General features: G+C 55.2%; 1 protein-coding gene across 1 annotated transcript; it reads left to right on the top strand.

Annotated features, from left to right (window-relative positions):
- Window positions 1-18,926: 18,926 nt before the first annotated feature.
- Window positions 18,927-19,435, top strand: IUM83_06262 (Pol Polyprotein; the record flags this gene model as incomplete). The annotated part of the gene is made up of 2 exons (XM_067930451.1): window positions 18,927-19,109; window positions 19,193-19,435. The coding sequence occupies 2 exons, from the start codon at window positions 18,927-18,929 to the stop codon at window positions 19,433-19,435; spliced, it is 426 nt and encodes a 141-aa protein (XP_067800430.1).
- Window positions 19,436-19,639: the final 204 nt, after the last annotated feature.

Here is a 19,639-nt window from a genome sequence, read left to right as displayed (position 1 = left end):
GAAGGAATGAAGCCCTTCACTGGGATTTCCTTTTCCTTGGCAATGGTTATGGTGATACTGCCTATTTACTGGTTGCTAAGGACGCACTGACCCACTATTGTGAGTTATTTCCGTGCTCCGTACCAACCTCATTCGTCGCAGCAGAAGCTCTCTCAATGTGGTGCGCTCGCTATGGGATTCCCGAGATGCTAATGTCTGACCAAGGAGCGCATTTCCGCAATGAAGTGGTGAAACATCTGCGAGCACGGCTCAAGGTGGAGCAAGTGTTCTCGCCAGTGTATACTCCGTGGCTCAACGGAACCGTCGAAAGGCTCAACAAGGACGTTCTACAGGTGATGCGGGCTCTTTTGATGGAGTACGGCCTCGACACACATGAATGGCCCTACCTCCTGCCAGCCCTACAAGCCAACCTGAACCATACGCCAGTCCAGTCTCTAGGAGGCCACTCGCCGGTAGAGCTTTTCACAGGGCTCCCAGCTTCATCGCCACTGGACACGGTCGTCAGTCACCGCGCAGATGCAGATCCACTGCTGGTTGTTGACTTCGCTTGCGTGGGTGACCAGCTTGAGTCGCTACGCTACTCGTTGCACGAGATGCACAAAGAAGTTCTGGACACCAAGGAGCGCAAGCGGCTTCAGGACATGGCGGCTCATAAGGGTTCAGTGGTGAATTTCGATGTTGGAGATTTTGTGCTGTGGTCACGGATCGATCAGCGCCTGCCCAATAACAAGCTGCTTGGGCAATGGGTTGGCCCGTTCAAGGTGATCGAAGCCAAACCGCACTCCTTCGTTATTCAACACCTGATATCTGGGCGGGAGTATGACGTGCATGCATCTCGACTAAAGTTTTACGCGGATGCGGAACTAAACCAGACGGATGAGCTGCTCGAACTGGTCTCGAGTCAAGGAATGATGCTAGGAGTGGAGGCAATATGTGATCATCGCTTCAATCACCCTCTGGAACGATGGGAACTTCTGGTGTCGTGGATGGGGCTGCAGGCCATCGAGAATTCATGGGAGCCTCTCATGACCCTCCTCCAAGACGTCCCCAGCAAAGTTCGCGAGTACGCCATTGCCTGCGAGGACGATGACCTCCTTCAGCAAGTTGAGTAGTGCTCGAGACACCTGTGAGCTTTGGGGGCGGTGTCGGCTGATTACGCTCAAGCCACCGTTGTCCCCGAGCTTCACTCCTCCCCGGCTTGATGACACGAGCCAATGACAATGGCTGCGGGTCGCTCAAGGCCAGTAGGTGACAGTGTAAGCACGCACCTCGATCGCCGTTCGCCTACGGCACGCAGCTTGACCAGGCAGTGGACGCTGGCACGCATCCACTATTACGTGAAGGACACTACAGGAGGAGCTAGAGCAGAGAGCTTCGAAACGTAGTTTGCATATCGTTTCAACTTTCTCCTTAATCAACTTACCTCTTCGAGTTCACCCCGGGTTACGCGACAATTTACTTGTTCGGCTCAAATGGGGTGACAATACTGCTCGCCCGAGCGGGCGCGACCGGGGGTGGACACAGTTCGTTAGGACTGCGATCCTGAGCTTTGTTTTCCTGATCTTTGGCTTTGTTTTCTGAACCGAAGCTTCCTGAGCTTTGGCCTTCTTTTCTGAACTGAACTTTTTTGGTCTCATTACGTATTTCACATTCAAAATTCAATTCATGTTACCGTTTTGACCATTCAATTCAATTCACGTGACCGTTGTGAACAGCCCAGAAAGAAAATTGATCTTCAGCTGTTCAATTTTCTTTCTGGTCTCATTCGTATTTCATGGGACCGTTTTGAACAGCGGAAGAATTGTTTTGAACAGCGGAAGCAAACATGTTTCGAACAGTTGAAGCAAACTGCTGGAAAAATGAATGAAAGAGAAAAAAGAGAATGAAAGAGGACACTGAACATCCTAACAGCAGCGTAGACCACGAGCATTAGTATGCGTATAATAGTAGTGATAATAGCACTAGTATTTACGATTTATTGGCTACTATTGAATTGCCACTAATAGTGACATCAAACCCAGTACTATAGTAACTCTCAGGATTTTATCCAGAGTCCGCTTTGCCTTCACCGTAGTCTCCCGAACCAAAGCGGTCACGGTCTGTAAAGCTCTTCGTTCTCTATCAGTCAGCTCTCCGCATTGAAGCAGAAATGCAGACAGCTCCATGCAGTGTCTCAGAGCGATGGCAGGTTGAATTGTGGGTTCCTGGTCTTCCTCCTCCTCCTCCTGCTCGTCCTGCGAAACTGCATCACTTCCTCCTGCTTCGTCCACTATCACATCTGGCTCGTGCGCAGGCACGTCCTCGTCCACTGCCAGATACTCACTAGCGCTCACAGCGCCCTCCCACTTCGATAAAATCGCTGTCAAATCCACTCAGCGAGCATGGGGTTGTTCATCCCAGGATTCTGCTTGAGCTTTAGGTGCACTTGGAGCTTTTGTTCTAGCGTCAGACAGGTGCGAGGAGACATTGCGAGGGAAGGGGGCTTGCGTTGGGCGTTGGGCGTTGGGCGTTGAGCAGTGGGGGCTTTGAAGAGTGTGTGGTCGTGAACAGTGTAAATCAAATAAACAGGTTAGACCTAATTTGGTCCTCCAAAATGTGACTCATATACCTTGTATACATATAAACAGCGGTTATACAAAAACTAAGTAAAACATTTGGTAGCAACAAAGCTTGCATCAAATAAATGGCAAGGCTCAAATAGGGAGGATCATATAAACAGGTTTGACTGTATAATACGACTGTTGTGCACATTCATCCAACGATTGATAAACTGAGTTGGTAAATTATATGGGTTTCACTATACATGGTATCATTTCCTCGATTTCGCCACTAAAGTGCCATGTCTGAGACCTCTCCTTGTTTTGTGCTGCCACCAGGCAGCCGCGAACTGTGTGCCAAAGACATACTAACACTAATGTTCACAGTCGCTTCGTGTCACGATGGTAGTACGAATATAGCCAACAAACAGATGTCGCACGTGTACTCGTCAGGTCTTCTGCAGCAGAAGTAAATGCAATCTTCTGTCGCTACTTCTGAGCGTGCGTCATCGTCTGTCTGGTGGCTCGCGTTCCGACGTGGTCGACGATGACTCTCCAGGGCCCAGAAGGATAGAGCTCCAGCGCCTCGAGGAAGCGGTCGTGCTCGTCGGTGGCCCACAGCATGCGGCTGCGCTCGCTCGGAGGGCCCAGACGCCTATTGCGCCTCCGTCTGGTGCCGTTGTGTTCGTCGGCGCGGATTGGGACGTGGATCAACTGTTGGTCGTCATCGTGAGTAGTTGACTTACGCAGCCACAGAAGTTGATATGCTTATGTCTAAAGGAAATAGAGGTGCACAACAGATAACACGTTAGTGTGCTGCGAGGTTCTAACGGATCGGCATGCTTTATTACTACCACAGTGGATAACTAAAAGCGTACCCAACGCGCGCTGACGCGTGGGGGCTCAACTTGAACGGCTTGAGCACGGCCAGGTAAATCTTGAAATGAAAGCTTTATGCGCGAAACACAGAGCGCTGCGCGCGAAAGTCAGCTGCTTCCCTTGAGGATCAAAAATTTAAAAAATAATGCAACACGGGGGTTCCTTTGATCATATAGTGAAGGTAAGTTTTTTTTTAATTTAGTTGCGAGTTGAGGGGCTGGCTAACTATGACAAACGAGTGATCAAGGTTTGATGGCCCTTTAATCTTCACCACTCCTAGCGATAAAACGGTTTCATATGGGTTTTGGAAGCCCCATCGGTTACTGTATCGGATTGGTAGAAATGGTAGCCAATAGGAGGTAGATATAGGAATGACTCACCTTTACGGTAGGTATAGTGAAGCCAGGTTAAAATACATACGGCAGATGTAGGACGGCTGTGGAAGCTTCTAGAAGCTTCCATCCGTCTGAACAGTTGCCGTCGCGGAGGACGCGTCGACGATAGCTGCGGCAAGATCTGTCGTGTAGGAACACGTGCTAAATTATATATGGCACACTTTCCCCGCCAACAACACCCACCGAGTCACCGAAGACTCAATGGGCTTGTTAGGGTTAGAACCTGAAGGCCCAGGAACTTTCCCTTGCACCGGGTTGATGTTTCCCCTGTGTACCGAGCTTCCGCTAGTCGACCGACGGAAGACTCAGCGTCACTAACCACGAGCAAAGGCTAGCACGCTCTCACACACAAAATATACCTCGCAGGCCCTCAGAAGGAAGGGTCCCGGCCTTTTACGGCGTGATACGAGGGTGCCGGAGCTATACTCCGGCGGGAAGAAATAAATGGAGTGCGCTCTCGCTCCTCCAGTTCCTGGCGACGACTCGTCGCTACCAATACACCGGCCACTAACTCTTGGCCCTGCCAGGGATGAACACACGCTACACTAGTAGATGTGCACACCGACAGTCATAATCCTACCTACCAGGTTTACCTTGAGCTGCAGGTCGTTCACTGCAGGCACCGGTGTCGCCCTTGCGTGGTTGGGAGGAAAAGCTGTTCTGTTATTGTTGCCCGAAGGCTTATCTTGTCTTCTCTTAAGTTTCCGATCGATCAATACAAATATCAAGTATAAACGCGTCCGTTTTGGACCGCCAGTTGTAACTCACGACTCTTCGGCGCTTTCTCTGCGACGTGGCAGCGTTACCGACGACTCAAACGGCCGCTGAAACGCCACCGACGACTCGGTACAGGCGCCGATGACTCATAAGTTCGGATCTTGCCAGTAGGTTCGCCCCGCACTTAGCGAGCTGCAACCGCCCGCTCTTGACTTGGGACCGTCGACGAGTCACCGTCACCGGCCTATTTAGGCCAATCAGCGATCAGGGAGTTTAGTCCAATGACTGGCGATGGGTTGTGACTTGCCAGTTAACGCCGGCGCCTCGAGTCTTCTTCGTCCCTCGTCCCGCCTTTGGGTTTTGGCTTCGGCTTCATTTCCCGATACCACAACTGCCCCCACCGCGACTCGAGCCGCGTGCTGGTGAGCATCGGGGTGCTCCTGTGCCATGGTTGGTTCTTCGCGTGCTGCCCAGTCCGCCGTGAACTCGGCCCTCAGGGCTCTCGGTGTGTCTCGGTCTTCGCTCCAGGTAAGCCGTCTTCTTCTTGTTCTCTTGCCGTCTTCACTTCTAACCCGGATCTTGGTATCTTGGTCAGTCTTCGCCAGGTCGAGGAAGCTCGCTTGGTGCTGGTAGTTCGCCTGCTGCTCCTGCTCCCTCGCAGTCGGCGGTGTCTAAGGATGAGAGCGCTGCTGAGTCGACGGCCAGTTCGGCCACGGTGAGTTTCCTGCCGTCTTCTCGCTTTCTATCAGCTTCACGTGAGATGCTGATGCTTGGCGGCTTTGTGCGTCTGCTTCCCAGGTCGTCCTATCATCTCCGGAGTTGGGCTCACTCGCTGTTGGCGATACGCCGAACCAAGCTTCGCTGGAGGCTTCCACTGAGTCGTCCGCGTCTCTGGCCACCTCTCCTACTGCTCCTTCGGTACGTCTCGTTGACTGGCACCTTGATCTTGAGCTGCTCTCGCTTACCTTCACGGTTATCGCCTTCGTTTCTTGTCATTCAGGACACTTCTCTGGTTGATGTGCCCGTTGGTAGTGCTGCCGGCGACTCAGTTGCGATCCAGTCGTCGCAGCTAGCTGCTCGGTGCTCTACTTCGAGCGCTGAGGCCAGTCGTTCCACCACCGACGACTCGCTGATCACGGTGTCGCGTGAGGCCCTTGAGCAAATCGTGATGGAAGCCAGTGCTGAGACGTCGGAGCGCGTGATCGCGGTGTTGGGTCCTCGGCTGGATCTCATCGGTCGTCTCAATGCCACCCTGCACCAGGGTCCCAACATTCGTGGGGACCGCCACGTGGGCTCTCGCTTGGCCGCTGCTCGCTCGCTGGAAGACGTGGTGGCGGCGGCTCAGCCCAACATGGGAGTCCACGATGACATCAACCTGGACATGGCTGTGATGCGAGGCCAGTTGCACTCCGCTGAAGCTGCGCGTGCTGCCGCCGAAAACTCGGCGATGAAGGAATCGTTCAAGCACGAGAACACCATGGTGTTCCTCAAGCAAGCAAGCGCGGAGCTCGAGCACTCCAAGAAGGAGATCAAGCGTCTGCGGGTCTTGGAGGCTCACTACCACCAGGAGATGGAGGGTCTTCGTGGAGCCGTGAATGCGCACACCGAGATAGCCGCCCGCTTGGAGAACCGCGTTAGAGCCGCTGACGACGAGTGCAAGCGTCTGGCTCTCCAGCTCACTCGCGAGCAGACGGCATTCAAGGCTGCCGTGGCGTCGTCGACTGCACAGAGCAAGCGTCTTCACGATCTTCTGGCTCGCTTGGATGCCGGCGATGACTCGTCGTCGACTCGCCTCCAGCGCCGAAATGAAGACCTTCAAGAGCAGGTGAAGCGGTTCACGCGCGCCAACCGGACTCTTCGGGCGCATGTCAAGTTGAAGACATGGACCCAGACGTCCTTGTACTTATCTCCGAAGGTTCGTACTGGTTGTTGAGTTGCTGCATGTGCTGGCTTGTGTTCTGATTCTGGGTGATGACTCATGCCTTACAGGTTTGTCGACTGGCGAGTTGAACTGGAACCTGCTGGACATTAGCCACGAGACTCGGCGGGTCCTCAAGGACATGCTGGCTAATGCGGATCCGTCTCGAACCGAGGATGCCATTGCCGTTGACTTGGCCCACGCTGCTTTCCTGGAGTCGGACTCTCATGTTGAGTTGTCGTCGGAGGAGCGGTCGGTTGAGGCGAACAAGACAACGCCGGGGACTCGTACTGCCGATATCGAAGCGGACCGGGCTTTACGCGCTGCGCAGTTTGGTTGCTCACGCAAGCGTTCCTCGCAAAGGGAAGCCGGTTCTCATCATGTTCGTGGTCGGTCAAGCTCTGTTTCTCATTCGGCGTCGCAAAAGCGGGTCCGTTCCTCGTCACTCCGTCGCAGTCCGTCCGCCAGTCGCTCGGGCAAGAGACTTCGCCGCCCCGCCGAAGACTCAGCTTCTGCTGTCCGTGGCTCTCGTACGTCTTCTTCTCGTCGAGGTGGTAGCCGTGAGTCTTCGGTGACACCTCCTGGTGATTCTCGGACTTCTTCTCAAGATGGTGAGCGCTTGGAATTGGAGGTGGAGGTTGTCGAGTCTTCCGGAAGTGTTCCTGCGGCTGCAGAGTCTCCGTCCGCGTTGGCAGCGCAAGCCCCGAGTGCTTCCGGGGCTTCGTCGTCCAAGGGCAAGTCGAGGAGGAAACCCAAGGGGCGATGGGCTCGTTCTCAGCGATCTACTGGTCCGCCCGCTCGCGCCGTCTTCTCCGGGGCCGCTGCCAAATCTTCGTCGGACAGCTCACCCGTTGTTCCTTCCCGCAAGCCGTCTCGTGTGGTGGAGTCATCGGATGAAGATGCTGTCTCGTCGAGCACTATTTCCCCTCCTTCCGAGCAAGTTCACGTTGATTCTGGCGCTGCTCTCGAATGGCTCCCAGACACTGTTTCGGAGGCGGAGAATTTGGTCGTTGGATCAGTGATTGAGTTATCGGTGGGCGTCCCTCAATCCTCTTCTCTCTTGGAGCTCCCAGGTCCCGAGTCGTCGGGAGCTATCTCAGGTGCTGGTGTGGAGCCTAAGAAGACACCTCCTGTTCCACCGAAGACTCACACGAGTCACCGTCGGCAACACCGTCGTTCTTCCGTTCCACGCCAGTCTGCGTCTTCCGGAAGCGGCCGAGTCGTCGCCACTTCGTCGTCCACCCCTGGGTCAGATTCCAGCCCCCGGCGTCTTCCTGTGGTACCGTCGCCGGCGCGGGGCCAGTTACCCCTCGTCCGATTTTCCAAGCAAGTGGCCAAGTGGGCTGTGCCGTACACCGAGCCGCCTTTTACGCGTCCTGGGGCTCTCAAGTGCTGGACCCAGATGCTGAATGCTCGGTTGCCTGCACCGGTGCCCCGGGATCTCCGAATTATTTCCAGTCCTGAAGGCATCGCGGCGTTCGCGGATTACAAAAACCCTGATCATCCGTGGCAGAAGCTTTGCCGGCGACTCCCGTCTCAAGCGTGTCTTTTTGACACTTCAGAGTTTGATCCCGACTCCAAGGTGTCCCAGCGGGCTTCGCCGATGACTCGGGTGATGGGATATTGGAGCAATTTTCGTGGGAGTGGCGACTCGGACAACGTTGACCTTGGTTTCTCGCTTTGGGAGCGCGATCACTGGATCCTTCCGGAGGCCGTGGAGACTACGTTCTCCGCAGTTACTGCTGACTTGGATATGATGGACTGGACTGCCGCGCGGAAGACTCGGACGAGGAAGGACTTAGATGCTTTGAACGCTGCCTGGTCGAGGTACGTGGTCGAGCGCAACAAACGCAGCGACCGTCTCCGCGCCAAGGTGGTCCCGTACATCTGGAAGTGGGGCAGCAGCCAGGATCCGGCTTTCTCGGAGGTGAAACCCGAGTTCATGCTCGAGCCGACCATGCCCGGATATTCTCTGGAGTACTTGCCTTGGGAGCCCAAGACTGTCGACTGGTTGAGCGAGGTCGCGGCCCTGGATGCTGCGGAGCCTTGGCGGAACGGCTGGATCGATGTGCCGGAGCAGCACCCCTACAACATCACGTTCGTCCCGTGCAACCCGTCGGCTCCGCTATTTGCCCCGGCTGGTTCTTCGCGCGCCGATGTTGGTCGTCGAGTTGTTCCAAGTTCGTCGCTGCAGCCTGGTGAATTGAGCTCAGAATGGGTGGCCGAGTTTGGTGATGCTCGCGTTCCTGCAGCGTCTGAGTCTTCGACGACTGCTGCGTCTGTTCCGGGAGGACAAGCTCTGGATGCTGCTGGTGGCTCCGATGACTCGAGCTTGCTTGGTGTCTTGGCTCGGGCAGCTGTTGCCTCCGATCCTGATTGAGTTGAAGTCGGGTTCAAGCGAGTCGTCGGCAGCGTCTTCTATGCATTTGGTTTTCGTTTCCAATTCCGCTTCTGAGTTGCCGTTGAGTTTAGCTGTCCGTCTTGGTAGCGTTTAATTTTCAAATGCAAAAAGGTAGTACTGCAGTAGCTGTTTTCGTCTGTGGTCTTGGGCTGCGTTGCCCCAAGTACAGGTCGTCATGGCGGTGACTCATAGCCACCTAGTCTTCGTCGGCGACTTGAACCATCTGCAGGCGCTGTTCACTTCGTTTTCGCCGCAGGTAATCATAGAGGAGCCCTCCACAAGAAAGGTTAGCGGCTGGCTCCCACGATGGTTCATCGTAGCCGACCCATTTGACTCTAAACTCGTGCACTGCTATTTCAGTTCCCGTAGACAACGGCACACGGTCGTCGAGGATGGCTTCAACTTCATATTCTCCTGCCACATGATCTGACTCCCAACTATCTTCAGGGAGCAGTTCTTCGTCAAAGTCTAGTCGCGTGTCGTCGACGAGTCCGGGCGCGAGACGAGTCTTCGGTCGATCTCCAAACTCATCAATCAGCTTTAGTCGGGAGATATGGACGACTGGGTAGAATCGGTATCCACTGCGGTCCGGTAACTCGAGTTCGAAGGCATAGGCTTCGATCTTCTTTTTTATCCGGAAGGGTCCATGCCACCGGTGTGTCAGTTTCTTGGTAAGGCCGGGCTTGACTCTCTTCATGTACAACCAGACCCTGCTGCCGACATCGAACGGGACCGGCAGCATTGATTTTCGGCCTGCAATCGGCTCAATTCCGCCAGTCTTCGGTGGATCCACCCTGTCCCGAGAGACATGTCCCCCCGTCCCACAAACGGTTGGTTTGGGGCACTCGCCGACGACTCGCGACTCGTCGGTGGCACATGCGTACTTGGTTTGAGCGACAGGTGACTTGGGACGGGGTTGTCTTGTCCCGTAGACGGTTGGTCTTGTGCCGCCGCCGACGACTCGTGATCCCGAGTCTTCGCCAGTATTGTCTTCTCTTTCCTACTGAGTGTGGCGTTATGTTCCCGGGCTCTGCGAGTCTTCTCGGTGGCTTGGTATTCCCTGGCCATCTCCATAGCAATCTGCTGTTGTCTGTTGACTTCGCGGCGCCACGCCAGTGCGTCTAACTGCTTCGGCGTGCCGCGTCGGAGCGAGGATGACATGGCTTTCAGCGTTGACTGGGCATCCCACCCGTGCACCAAGTAGAATGGTGTTTCCTTCCGAGTCGTGTCTTGTGAGTTGTTGATGGCGAAGACTAAGCGCTCCACGATCTCGTCCCAGTCTTGTTGGAGCGGGTCTTCGGCGTATACCTTGACGGATTGCATTACAGTTTTGACTGACCGTTCTTGCTGTCCGTTTGCTTGCGGCCGGTAACTCAGCGTTGCTCGGGACCTTGACCGCATCATTTCTGCAAACGCTTGGAACACTTCGCTCATGAACCGTGGGTCGCGGTCATGGCGGATGAGTGATGGCGCACCGAATCGTCGGTATATGCATTCTTCGAATGCTTGTGCCACCTTGAGTGCGCTCGTATCCGCCGTGGCTTTCGCAATGATGAAACCCGTGAAAGAACATTGGAAGAGCAGCAGGGCTGTGTTGCCCCTCCGAGTCTTCGGCAGTGGTATCACAAAGTCCATAGACACTATCTGGAAAGGCCGTTCCGCCAGCACGTTACCAAGAGAGTATCCTTTAAGTTGGGGGCGGCTCTTGCTGGTGCTGCAATTGGGGCACGATTTCACGTGCTTCTCCACGTCGGTATAGAGTCCCAACCAGTAGTAATCTCGCTTGATCCGCTGGTAGGTTCTCACCACACCCTGATGGCCTCCTTCCAGCGAGTCATGACAATTCTGGAGTACTTCTTGAATCATCGTGGTGGGTACCACCAGACGCAGCGATATCTCCTCTTGCGACTCAGCGTCACGCCGACGACTCGTTCCCATGTAGTGTAGCAAATTGTCCTCCGACAACACGAACTTATCTGCGATTTTCCATGCATCTCTGGCGGCTCGGTATCCAAGTTTCTCGACATCTCCACGTAACAAGGTCTTCAGGTTAGCCCATCGCAATTCTTCGTCTTGTGCGGCTGCTATGCGTCGTCGTCTCTCTTCTTGGACTTCTACGGGATCAATGTCTTGTGCGTTAGGAGCTGCTGGTGGAGCTTGAGTCGTTTCTGGGGGTTGAATATCAGGAGGTTTCCGGTTAGGGCGAGTCTTCGGTGGTGGCTTCGGCTTGTCATGTGTGAATCGAACATGTTTTTTCTTGCTCTTGGTCTGCGCCCGAGTCATCGCCAGTAGCATTCCAGGTCCTGGACGTACGAAATCAGCAAATGTCTTGCGTTTCACGGTCGAGACGCCGCTCAGAGTTTGAATAGAGCCTCCTGGAACCAGGTTTTGTGCTTCTGATCCTTGCGGCGGCGACTCGTAGATCACTTCTTGTATCCGATTGAGTCCTGTCAACTCTGCTTTCCGGGTTTCACTCAGAATGACCTTGGAAACTTTTGACTCCAAGGCTTCTGTTGCCAACGAGTCCGCGGCAACATTGTATTCGCGTACCACGTGCAGGTATTTGACTGACCGCAATCGTGCCGTGATCTCCTTGTGATGATTAAGCTGTGCCATCAGTGATTCCTTCCGGCAAGCTATCACCCCTAGGGATTGCTGGATCGCGAGTCTCGAGTCTCCCACGACCACTAAGTCTTCGGCGCCGAGTTTGATCGCGGCGAGAACGCCGTTGTTCATGCCGGTGTACTCGACGATGTTGACCGTGGTTTCCTCGAGATAAGCGTTCGCTGCAATAACTATTCTCCAGTCCGGAAGGCTCCACCCGATCCATGAGCAACTGCCGTGACCACCGTACTTCTCAGTCTTCGCTGACCCATCGAAAGAGACCACGAAACCTGTATGAGTCGTCGGTAGGCGTGCATAGAGCAAGTTTGGGTCCATGCGAGTCGTCGGTGAGCCCTTAGTCGGCGGGGCAACCAGTTCCAGTGAGTCATCGAGATCCACGAAGTTGGTCACCGTCGACTGGAGCAGCTGGGTGAAGGCACAGTCCTTCTCCTTGACTCGTTGGACGATCAGGTGCCACGGGGAGAGCAATACCGCGAATTGTACAGCTCTCCCAAAGAGTGACTTCGACTTGGTAATCCATTCCAATGTGGAGAAGCGAGTGTAGACTCGTATTGTCCGTCCCGCCAACTGGGTGTAGCAAGTCTTCAGTAGTAGCAACAGTGCTAGCACCTCTTTCTCCGCCGCATGATAGTTCATTTCGGCATCCTTCAATACACGTCCGCAGAAGCGAACAGGGTGCAACTTGTCATCATGCAACTGTAGCAGCGTGGAGCTCAATGCCCACTCATTTGCGAACAGCATGACGTGCACTTCCTTGGTGCGATCGAAGTGGCGGAGTATCGGCGCTGCCGCAACCTTGTCTTGAAGAGCTTGGAAACTCCGGCGGGCAACTGTGAGGTCACCCCCTGGCGCGAAATCGTCTTCTTTGAGCTGGTACAGCGCCGCGCCGTAGCCAGCGAAGTCTTGGATGAAGCGGCTGTAGTAATTCAGCGCACCTAGGAAAGACTGCATTCCCTTCTTCGTTCGCGGGAAAGACAGCTTAGTGATCGCGTCCAGCTTCTTCGGATCGGGCCGAATGCCGTCTTTTGACACTTCATGGGACAGGAAGTCAACGCGTCCTTGCACGAAAATACTCTTGGTGAAGCTGACGCTGATCCGGCACTCTTCAAAACGACTGAGGAGCCGATCCAGCGTCGCCAAACAACTGTCGAAGTCTACGCCACCGAAACAGATATCATCCACGAAGGATCGCCGGTCGAACACAGGCACCAGCGACGACTCGTCGGCTTCGTTGGTCGTAAACATATCGGCTTCTAGGCTGTTAATGGGTTGAACAATGGGTTCAGCCGTCTTCGAGTCATCGCGGGCGGCTGCAAACTTGGTTCGAGTCGTCGCTGTAGTGCCTGGTAGGCGAGGTGACGACTCGAGTCGTCGGCAGTGTTCTGCCGAGTCTTCGGCGGCCTTCATTTTTGCTGCAAAGTCGTTCCAGTCGCCCTTCGGTTGCACAAATCCCCACAACGCGTTGTCTATCATCCGTTGGTAGATCATCGGCGCGTTTTTGAGGCCGAAAGGCATTCGTAGCCACTCGAAGTGCCCCAGAGGACACACAAATGCCGAAATCTTGCGCGCACGTAGAGTCATCAGGATGGCCCAGAATCCGCTGGCCGCGTCGAGCGAGCAGAACCACAGGTAAGTCTCTAGGTCCGTGAGCAAGTCGTCGACGAGTGGCATGGCGTACTCCAGGATCGCTGTGACCGCGTTGACCATCTTGTAGTCGATGCAGAGGCGGATATCTTGGCCATTCTTCTTGAGGACAATGACGATTGGCGAGGCCCACGGGCTGTCTGAGAACGCGATGAGCCCTGCCTTGAGCAGTCCCTTGAGCCGTTCGTACAATTTCTTGAAATGCTTGAACGGGATCCGTCGGGCCCGTTGTTTGATCGGCGCGTGCCCCTGCACATCTATGTCGCAGACAACGCCATATGCTGGCGGTGGGAGTGCATTCCCGCTTTCAATCATGATACTTTCATGGCGTCGGAGTACTTCGATTAGCCTCCCTTGTTGGTCTGCCGACAACCCGGGATTCTTGACGTTCACCGCCGAGTAGTCGAGTGTTGTCGGCGTCGTTTCTGATAGATCGGGGAGGGACGCTAATTCATGCGCGTAGTCCTCCAGTTCGATGTCCGCCGCCGGGTGCTCAGCCGTCTCGTCGCTTCTGTCGACGGTACCTTCCGTGGCCAGTACGCGCATTACTGCTATGAACGTCTGGCCGAGAGTCGTTGAGATGTCTCCGACTTCTCGGCTGGGAGCAGTCTGAGTCATCGGTGGATGCCTCTTCGGACTGCACTCTAGTCCTTGGTCCTTGTCGCGGTGTACCGTCGACTCAGCAGTCTCCAGTCCTGATCCAGCTGCTTCTGGAGTCTTGGTTTCATCGTCAGTCGTCGTCACCCCCGTCGAGTCGCCGGCAGTAGCATCGAGTCGTCGGTGATGTTCCTCCGCTATCCATTCTGAGTCATCCGTCACCGACGAGTCGTCGGCACTGTCACGTTCACTGTTGACGGGTGGTTCCTCGGCCGAGTCTTCGTCAGGTCGCTGCAAGATACCTCTGGGTGTCGGGTAGCTCACTTGTTCCACCGCTGCAGGCTGCTTGGCCAACCATTGTTGGTAGAGTTCAGCTTCCCACTTGAGTAGTGCCTTGTCTCGTGCGGCAGCGTATGCGAGTACCTGCCACTCCTTGTACTTTGCGGAATCTAGCCGCACGTAGCCTTCAGTCTTCGGTAACGACCCAATCGGAACCCAGACTAACACCGGGAAGTGCACCGGACAACTCGCCAGCCTGTCCGTGGCGTTGGTAAGTCGAATCCTGACTGGACGTCCTTTGTAGAACCTGGTGACAGTCGGGATGAACGTCTCAGTTCGGCGAATCCAAGGCACGTGAGTCGTCGGCTCGGGTTGTCGCCGCTGTAGTTTGAACTCGTCCCATTCATGGCCCGGTATTTGCATTGGTTCCGTCGGACCGTACGCGACGTGGCTTCCTTCGGCCTCGTCCATCATGTTTTGTGTCTTGATCAGCGGGATCATTACCTCGTCGGGGAGCTTGGCCGTTGCGTTTAGGAGGTCCAGTCGGATACCGGCCGGGATCATAAAGTCGGTGCCAAGCACCACTTCTACCCCGGCGCAGTGATCCATTATCCAGACTTCAAAAACATAAACGCGTTCCCATCCAAGGGTGACTTTCACCTTCGCTCGGCGAGTCGTCATCATCTTGCCCTTGGTGATCCCTTGTACATCCTTGCAACGTCCATGCCCCACTACTTCGCGGAGTTTCAGTCGCTTGGCAATTTTCTCCGAGATGACACTGACGTTTGCTCCTGTGTCCAGCAATATCCTCGTGCCCGAGTCGTTCACGGCTCCGTTCACCAGTGTCCGCATCCTTACGTACTTGTCAAACTTCTGCGCCGACCACCATCCCATCCGTTCTCCAGCTAAGAGTCGCACTTCTGGAGCGAGTCGTCGGCGCGAGTCTTCTAGTATTGCGCTTGTCAGCCAGTCTTCGGCGGTATCTCCCACTTCTTCGTTATCGTCTTCTTCACACCATACACCTCCACCGAGGCAATCGCCTCTCTCCTTTTCCAATTCCGTCGTTTTCCTGTCGTTGTCTTGTTCAGTCTTCGTCCATTCGCATTCGCCCACAATGCAAAGATGCACTCAGCTTCAATTGCGGGCTCGGCTAACTGTGGCAGCCCGATTGGGACCAACCCAGCCGTAGTTGGCGGGCTGCCTAGTTTAAATGGTCCGAAAACAGGGGTTCTTGGAGCTCGGGTGTGAGGTCGTTCTTGTCCACCTTGGACTTGATGATCTTGGTGATTTCTTGGAACACTTCACATTTTCCGGCGTCGTGCACTTGTTTGCACAGCTTGCACCGACGTCGGCAGTAGTGCGCCGAGTGATAGAGGCCCCCGCAGGCTGCGCACGGCCCATACTGGCGAGGTTTCTCGTCGCGGTAACCGCGGTTCTGGAGCCGATTGTCCCGGCCTTGGCTGCGCCCTGCTGAGTCACCCCAGGGTTGTCGGTTGGCGGACCGGGCGTACGTGCCTTCAGCGGCGACTCGTCGTTCGTTGTCATTGGCTGCCGCAAGGTAGTGGTCGCTTCCGTCTGACGAATAGCTATCACCCCTGTCTTCGCCGCAACGTTGTGAGTCGTCGCTGCCGTGTTCACTTCCATCTTCGCTGTTGTTGTCGCCATCATATCTGTGGCGTTGTTGCTGCAGCTCGCTCCGCGTGTTCCGCGTGTCCCGTCCATGAAGTTCGGCGACGATGCCGGCGACAGATGCTTCAGCTAAGCTCACGAGAGGCATATTGCGTGAGTCGTCGCGACGACGCTCATAATCTCGTTCGCGTCGGTCGCGACGGTTGTAAGCATCCCGCGAGTCGTCGCGGCGGCGGTCATCACGTTGGCGAGCGTCTTCCAAGCGCTCGTGGCGGCGCGAGTCATCGCGACGTCTGTCATCACGTCGTCGGGAGACATCCCGAGCTCGAGAGTGAGGCAACGATGACTCGCGGGACGAACTGCGCTCGTCAATCTTCAGTATCTCTTGGATCATCTCTTCCAACTCATGTATGTCTGAGATGCGCAGGTGGCACAGGCGTTGTTCGAGTCCTCGGTCGCCGCAAGTCTCGAGGAACCGCTTGACGTGGGCGCGTGCTTTGCGGCCGTTGCTCTCAAACCGAATCCCGGCGTTCCTGGCATAGCCATTGAGCCGGTTTAGGTAGTCGCAAACATGTTCCTTGTCTTCGCGCTTGGCTGAGTAGTAGCGAGTCTCCGCTGACTGGCTGAACTGGGAGCAATAGTATTTGATGAAAGCTTCGCTTAAGAGGCTCCACGTCCGCTTGGTCTTCTTGGGCAGTTGTCGGTACCAATGTAGAGCACCGTCTCGAAGACTCAGCTCGAAAGGCATGCACCATTCATTGGGCGATGCTCGCGTTCCTTTCATCTCGTAGACAAAGGCGCGAAGCCATTGCATCGAGTTCTCGCTCTTGTTCCTGGTGCCCGAGAACGCCTTGATCTGTCCCAGTGGGCGATGCGTTGCCACCTCGATCCTCGGAGTCGCGTTAAGCAACTCGGATTCGGTCACCTCACGGATTTGGCGCAGGTATTCGCCCATCTGCGCTCCTCCATCACCGGTACAGTCCGCTTCTTCGTCCGGCGAGTCGTCGGTGGGCCCGCTGCGGCGGATCCTGCTCCGTCCTGATCTGCTTTTCGTGCCCCTGGCCGGTTTTGAGTCATCTGTGATGCGTCCAGCGCGGTCTGAGTAGCCCGTAGTTGGTGGAGTTACCATGTGGGAGTCTTGAAAGTACTGGGATCGCTCTCCTGACGCGCTAAACACCCCTCCGGTGGGTTTTCGGTTGAGGTTTTCGCGGATTGCCCTCTTCGGAGTCGTCGGCAGCGGCACGCAAGCCGGGTCGACCACTTCGCGAGCCGCACGAGTCTTCCGCGAGTCGTCCAGAGTGAACGAGTTCACGCCGAAGGCTGTGCGGAGTCATTTCTTCCATTTCCAGAGCTCCGCGCCCGCTTCAGCCGGCACCCAGCACTCCAGAGTCAACGGCGAGGGGTGCTCCAGAGGCTGAAGCCCCAATGCTTTCAGAAATCGTTCGGTTTCCTTCACCACTTGTTCGATTGTTATGGAACTCACTGGGCGAGCCAACTCGTGACACAAATTGGCCCAAACCGCTTGGCGAGTCATCGTTGGCTCGAATAGCTCACCCCAGTCGCTCTTTTTTATCTCTTCGTACAGTCGACCGAGAACCTTGTTGGTCGCCGGCGTGTCACCGTTGAGTGGTGGTCGGTTACCGGAGGTTTGCTCGGTCACTTGAGTCGTCAGGACCGGTGACCTCGAGTCGTCGGCGGCGTCTTCAAAGTCTTCCAAGTCGTCATACGCTGGCCCTGGGCCATCCACACCATCCAGTTCATCCGCGAGGTTGCGCGTCACAGAGCGCGTGTCATCGTCAAGCTCAACCGCGAGGTTTCGCGACAACGAACGCGTGTCCGCGCTGCGTCCCGCAGACAGCACTGCATCTTCCGGAGTCTCGGGTGTCACCACCGCTAGCGCAGGCGCCTTCTCCTCCAGGTAACCGTCGTAGTCTTCATCCACGTCCTTGGCGTCGGATCCAGTCATCGAGTCGTCGAAGCTGACGGTCCGCTCAGCAATCGGGTCGAGGTGCGGCGTGATCAGGGCCGCAGTCAAGTCGTTGCCACGCGTTCCGCCAGTCTTCATTGGAGTTGCTGGTACCGCTGAACGTGATCCTTTCGCCATTTTCTTCTTTCTTCGTCTTTTTTTTTCTTTTTTTTTTCTTGTTCTTGTTCTTCTTCTTGGTTGCTCGTAAAGTCGATCGACCTGCAGTAGCACGAAACACAGAAGGTCGCACCAATCCCGGGTCGCGGCACCAGTTGTCGTGTAGGAACACGCGCTAATTTATATATGGCACACTTTCCCCACCAACAACACCCACCGAGTCACCGAAGACTCAATGGGCTTGTTAGGGTTAGAACCGGAAGGCCCAGGAACTTTCCCTTGCACCGGGTTGATGTTTCCCCTGTGTACCGAGCTTCCGCTAGTCGACCGACGGAAGACTCAGCGTCACTAGCCACGAGCAAAGGCTAGCACGCTCTCACACACAAAATATACCTCGCAGGCCCTCAGAAGGAAGGGTCCCGGCCTTTTACGGCGTGATACGAGGGTGCCGGAGCTATACTCCGGCGGGAAGAAATAAATGGAGTGCGCTCTCGCTCCTCCAGTTCCTGGCGACGACTCGTCGCTACCAATACACCGGCCACTAACTCTTGGCCCTGCCAGGGATGAACACACGCTACACTAGTAGATGTGCACACCGACAGTCATAATCCTACCTACCAGGTTTACCTTGAGCTGCAGGTCGTTCACTGCAGGCACCGGTGTCGCCCTTGCGTGGTTGGGAGGAAAAGCTGTTCTGTTATTGTTGCCCGAAAGCTTATCTTGTCTTCTCTTAAGTTTCCGATCGATCAATACAAATATCAAGTATAAACGCGTCCGTTTTGGACCGCCAGTTGTAACTCACGACTCTTCGGCGCTTTCTCTGCGACGTGGCAGCGTTACCGACGACTCAAACGGCCGCTGAAACGCCACCGACGACTCGGTACAGGCGCCGATGACTCATAAGTTCGGATCTTGCCAGTAGGTTCGCCCCGCACTTAGCGAGCTGCAACCGCCCGCTCTTGACTTGGGACCGTCGACGAGTCACCGTCACCGGCCTATTTAGGCCAATCAGCGATCAGGGAGTTTAGTCCAATGACTGGCGATGGGTTGTGACTTGCCAGTTAACGCCGGCGCCTCGAGTCTTCTTCGTCCCTCGTCCCGCCATTGGGTTTTGGCTTCGGCTTCATTTCCTGATACCACAGCGCGCCCTCCCCCAAGTCAAGCTTCTTCCTGTTAAACTGGTAGCATTTGTTGGTCCCAGCAACCTGACCACAAAGAGCCCATGCTGACGAACGCCCAGCTACTGGCCGAGATCGACCGGTTGAATCAAGCCATGGAAGAGCGCACGCGAGTGCCGAGCAATCTGCCCAAGTTCACCAGCAAGAGGGGAGAGGACGTCCGCGAATGGCTGTTCCAGATCGAGAACGCCTGCCGCATCAACGGCATCCAGATCGACGACGCAAGCGTGCGTCTGCTAGGAATCGCCGGGTCGGCTATGGAGAAGCCGGCTTCCGGGTGGTTCTTGCACTGGTCTTCGACGACGAGAAGCGAGGAGCACACGTGGGGATTTTCCGTGAGCATGTGCTCCAACACTTCGAAGCGTCGAACTACCAGGCCGTCTTGCGTGAGAAGCTTCAGCGGCTCAAGCAGACGGCGGATATCGAGACCTACAACGGCGAGTACTCTGCTCTTATCTTTCGGGTTGAAGGCATGAGCGTACTCGACCAGGCCCTGTGCTACGCGAACGGCCTCAAGCCTCGGACACGCAGCTACGTTAAGCTCGAGATGTAGTGGGTCTAACTTGACTCACTACTTTAGCTTACACGTTGCGGAACGTGTATGAGGAAGCGTAAGTACTTAGTAATTACTTAGGTTAATTATAGTTGAATACACAAATATAAGTTAAGATAGGATTCCAAGTGACTTAGATTAGGTAAAAATGAGAACTGTATTGTTTGTAAATTGATCTTCCTCTAAAATCTGCTAAAACTGTTT

The sequence above is a fragment of the Phytophthora cinnamomi genome (assembly GCF_018691715.1).
Source record: "Phytophthora cinnamomi strain GKB4 chromosome Unknown Contig1, whole genome shotgun sequence".
In the NCBI taxonomy this organism is placed as follows: domain Eukaryota; phylum Oomycota; class Peronosporomycetes; order Peronosporales; family Peronosporaceae; genus Phytophthora; species Phytophthora cinnamomi.
This window is presented reverse-complemented; position numbering and strand designations above follow the sequence as displayed.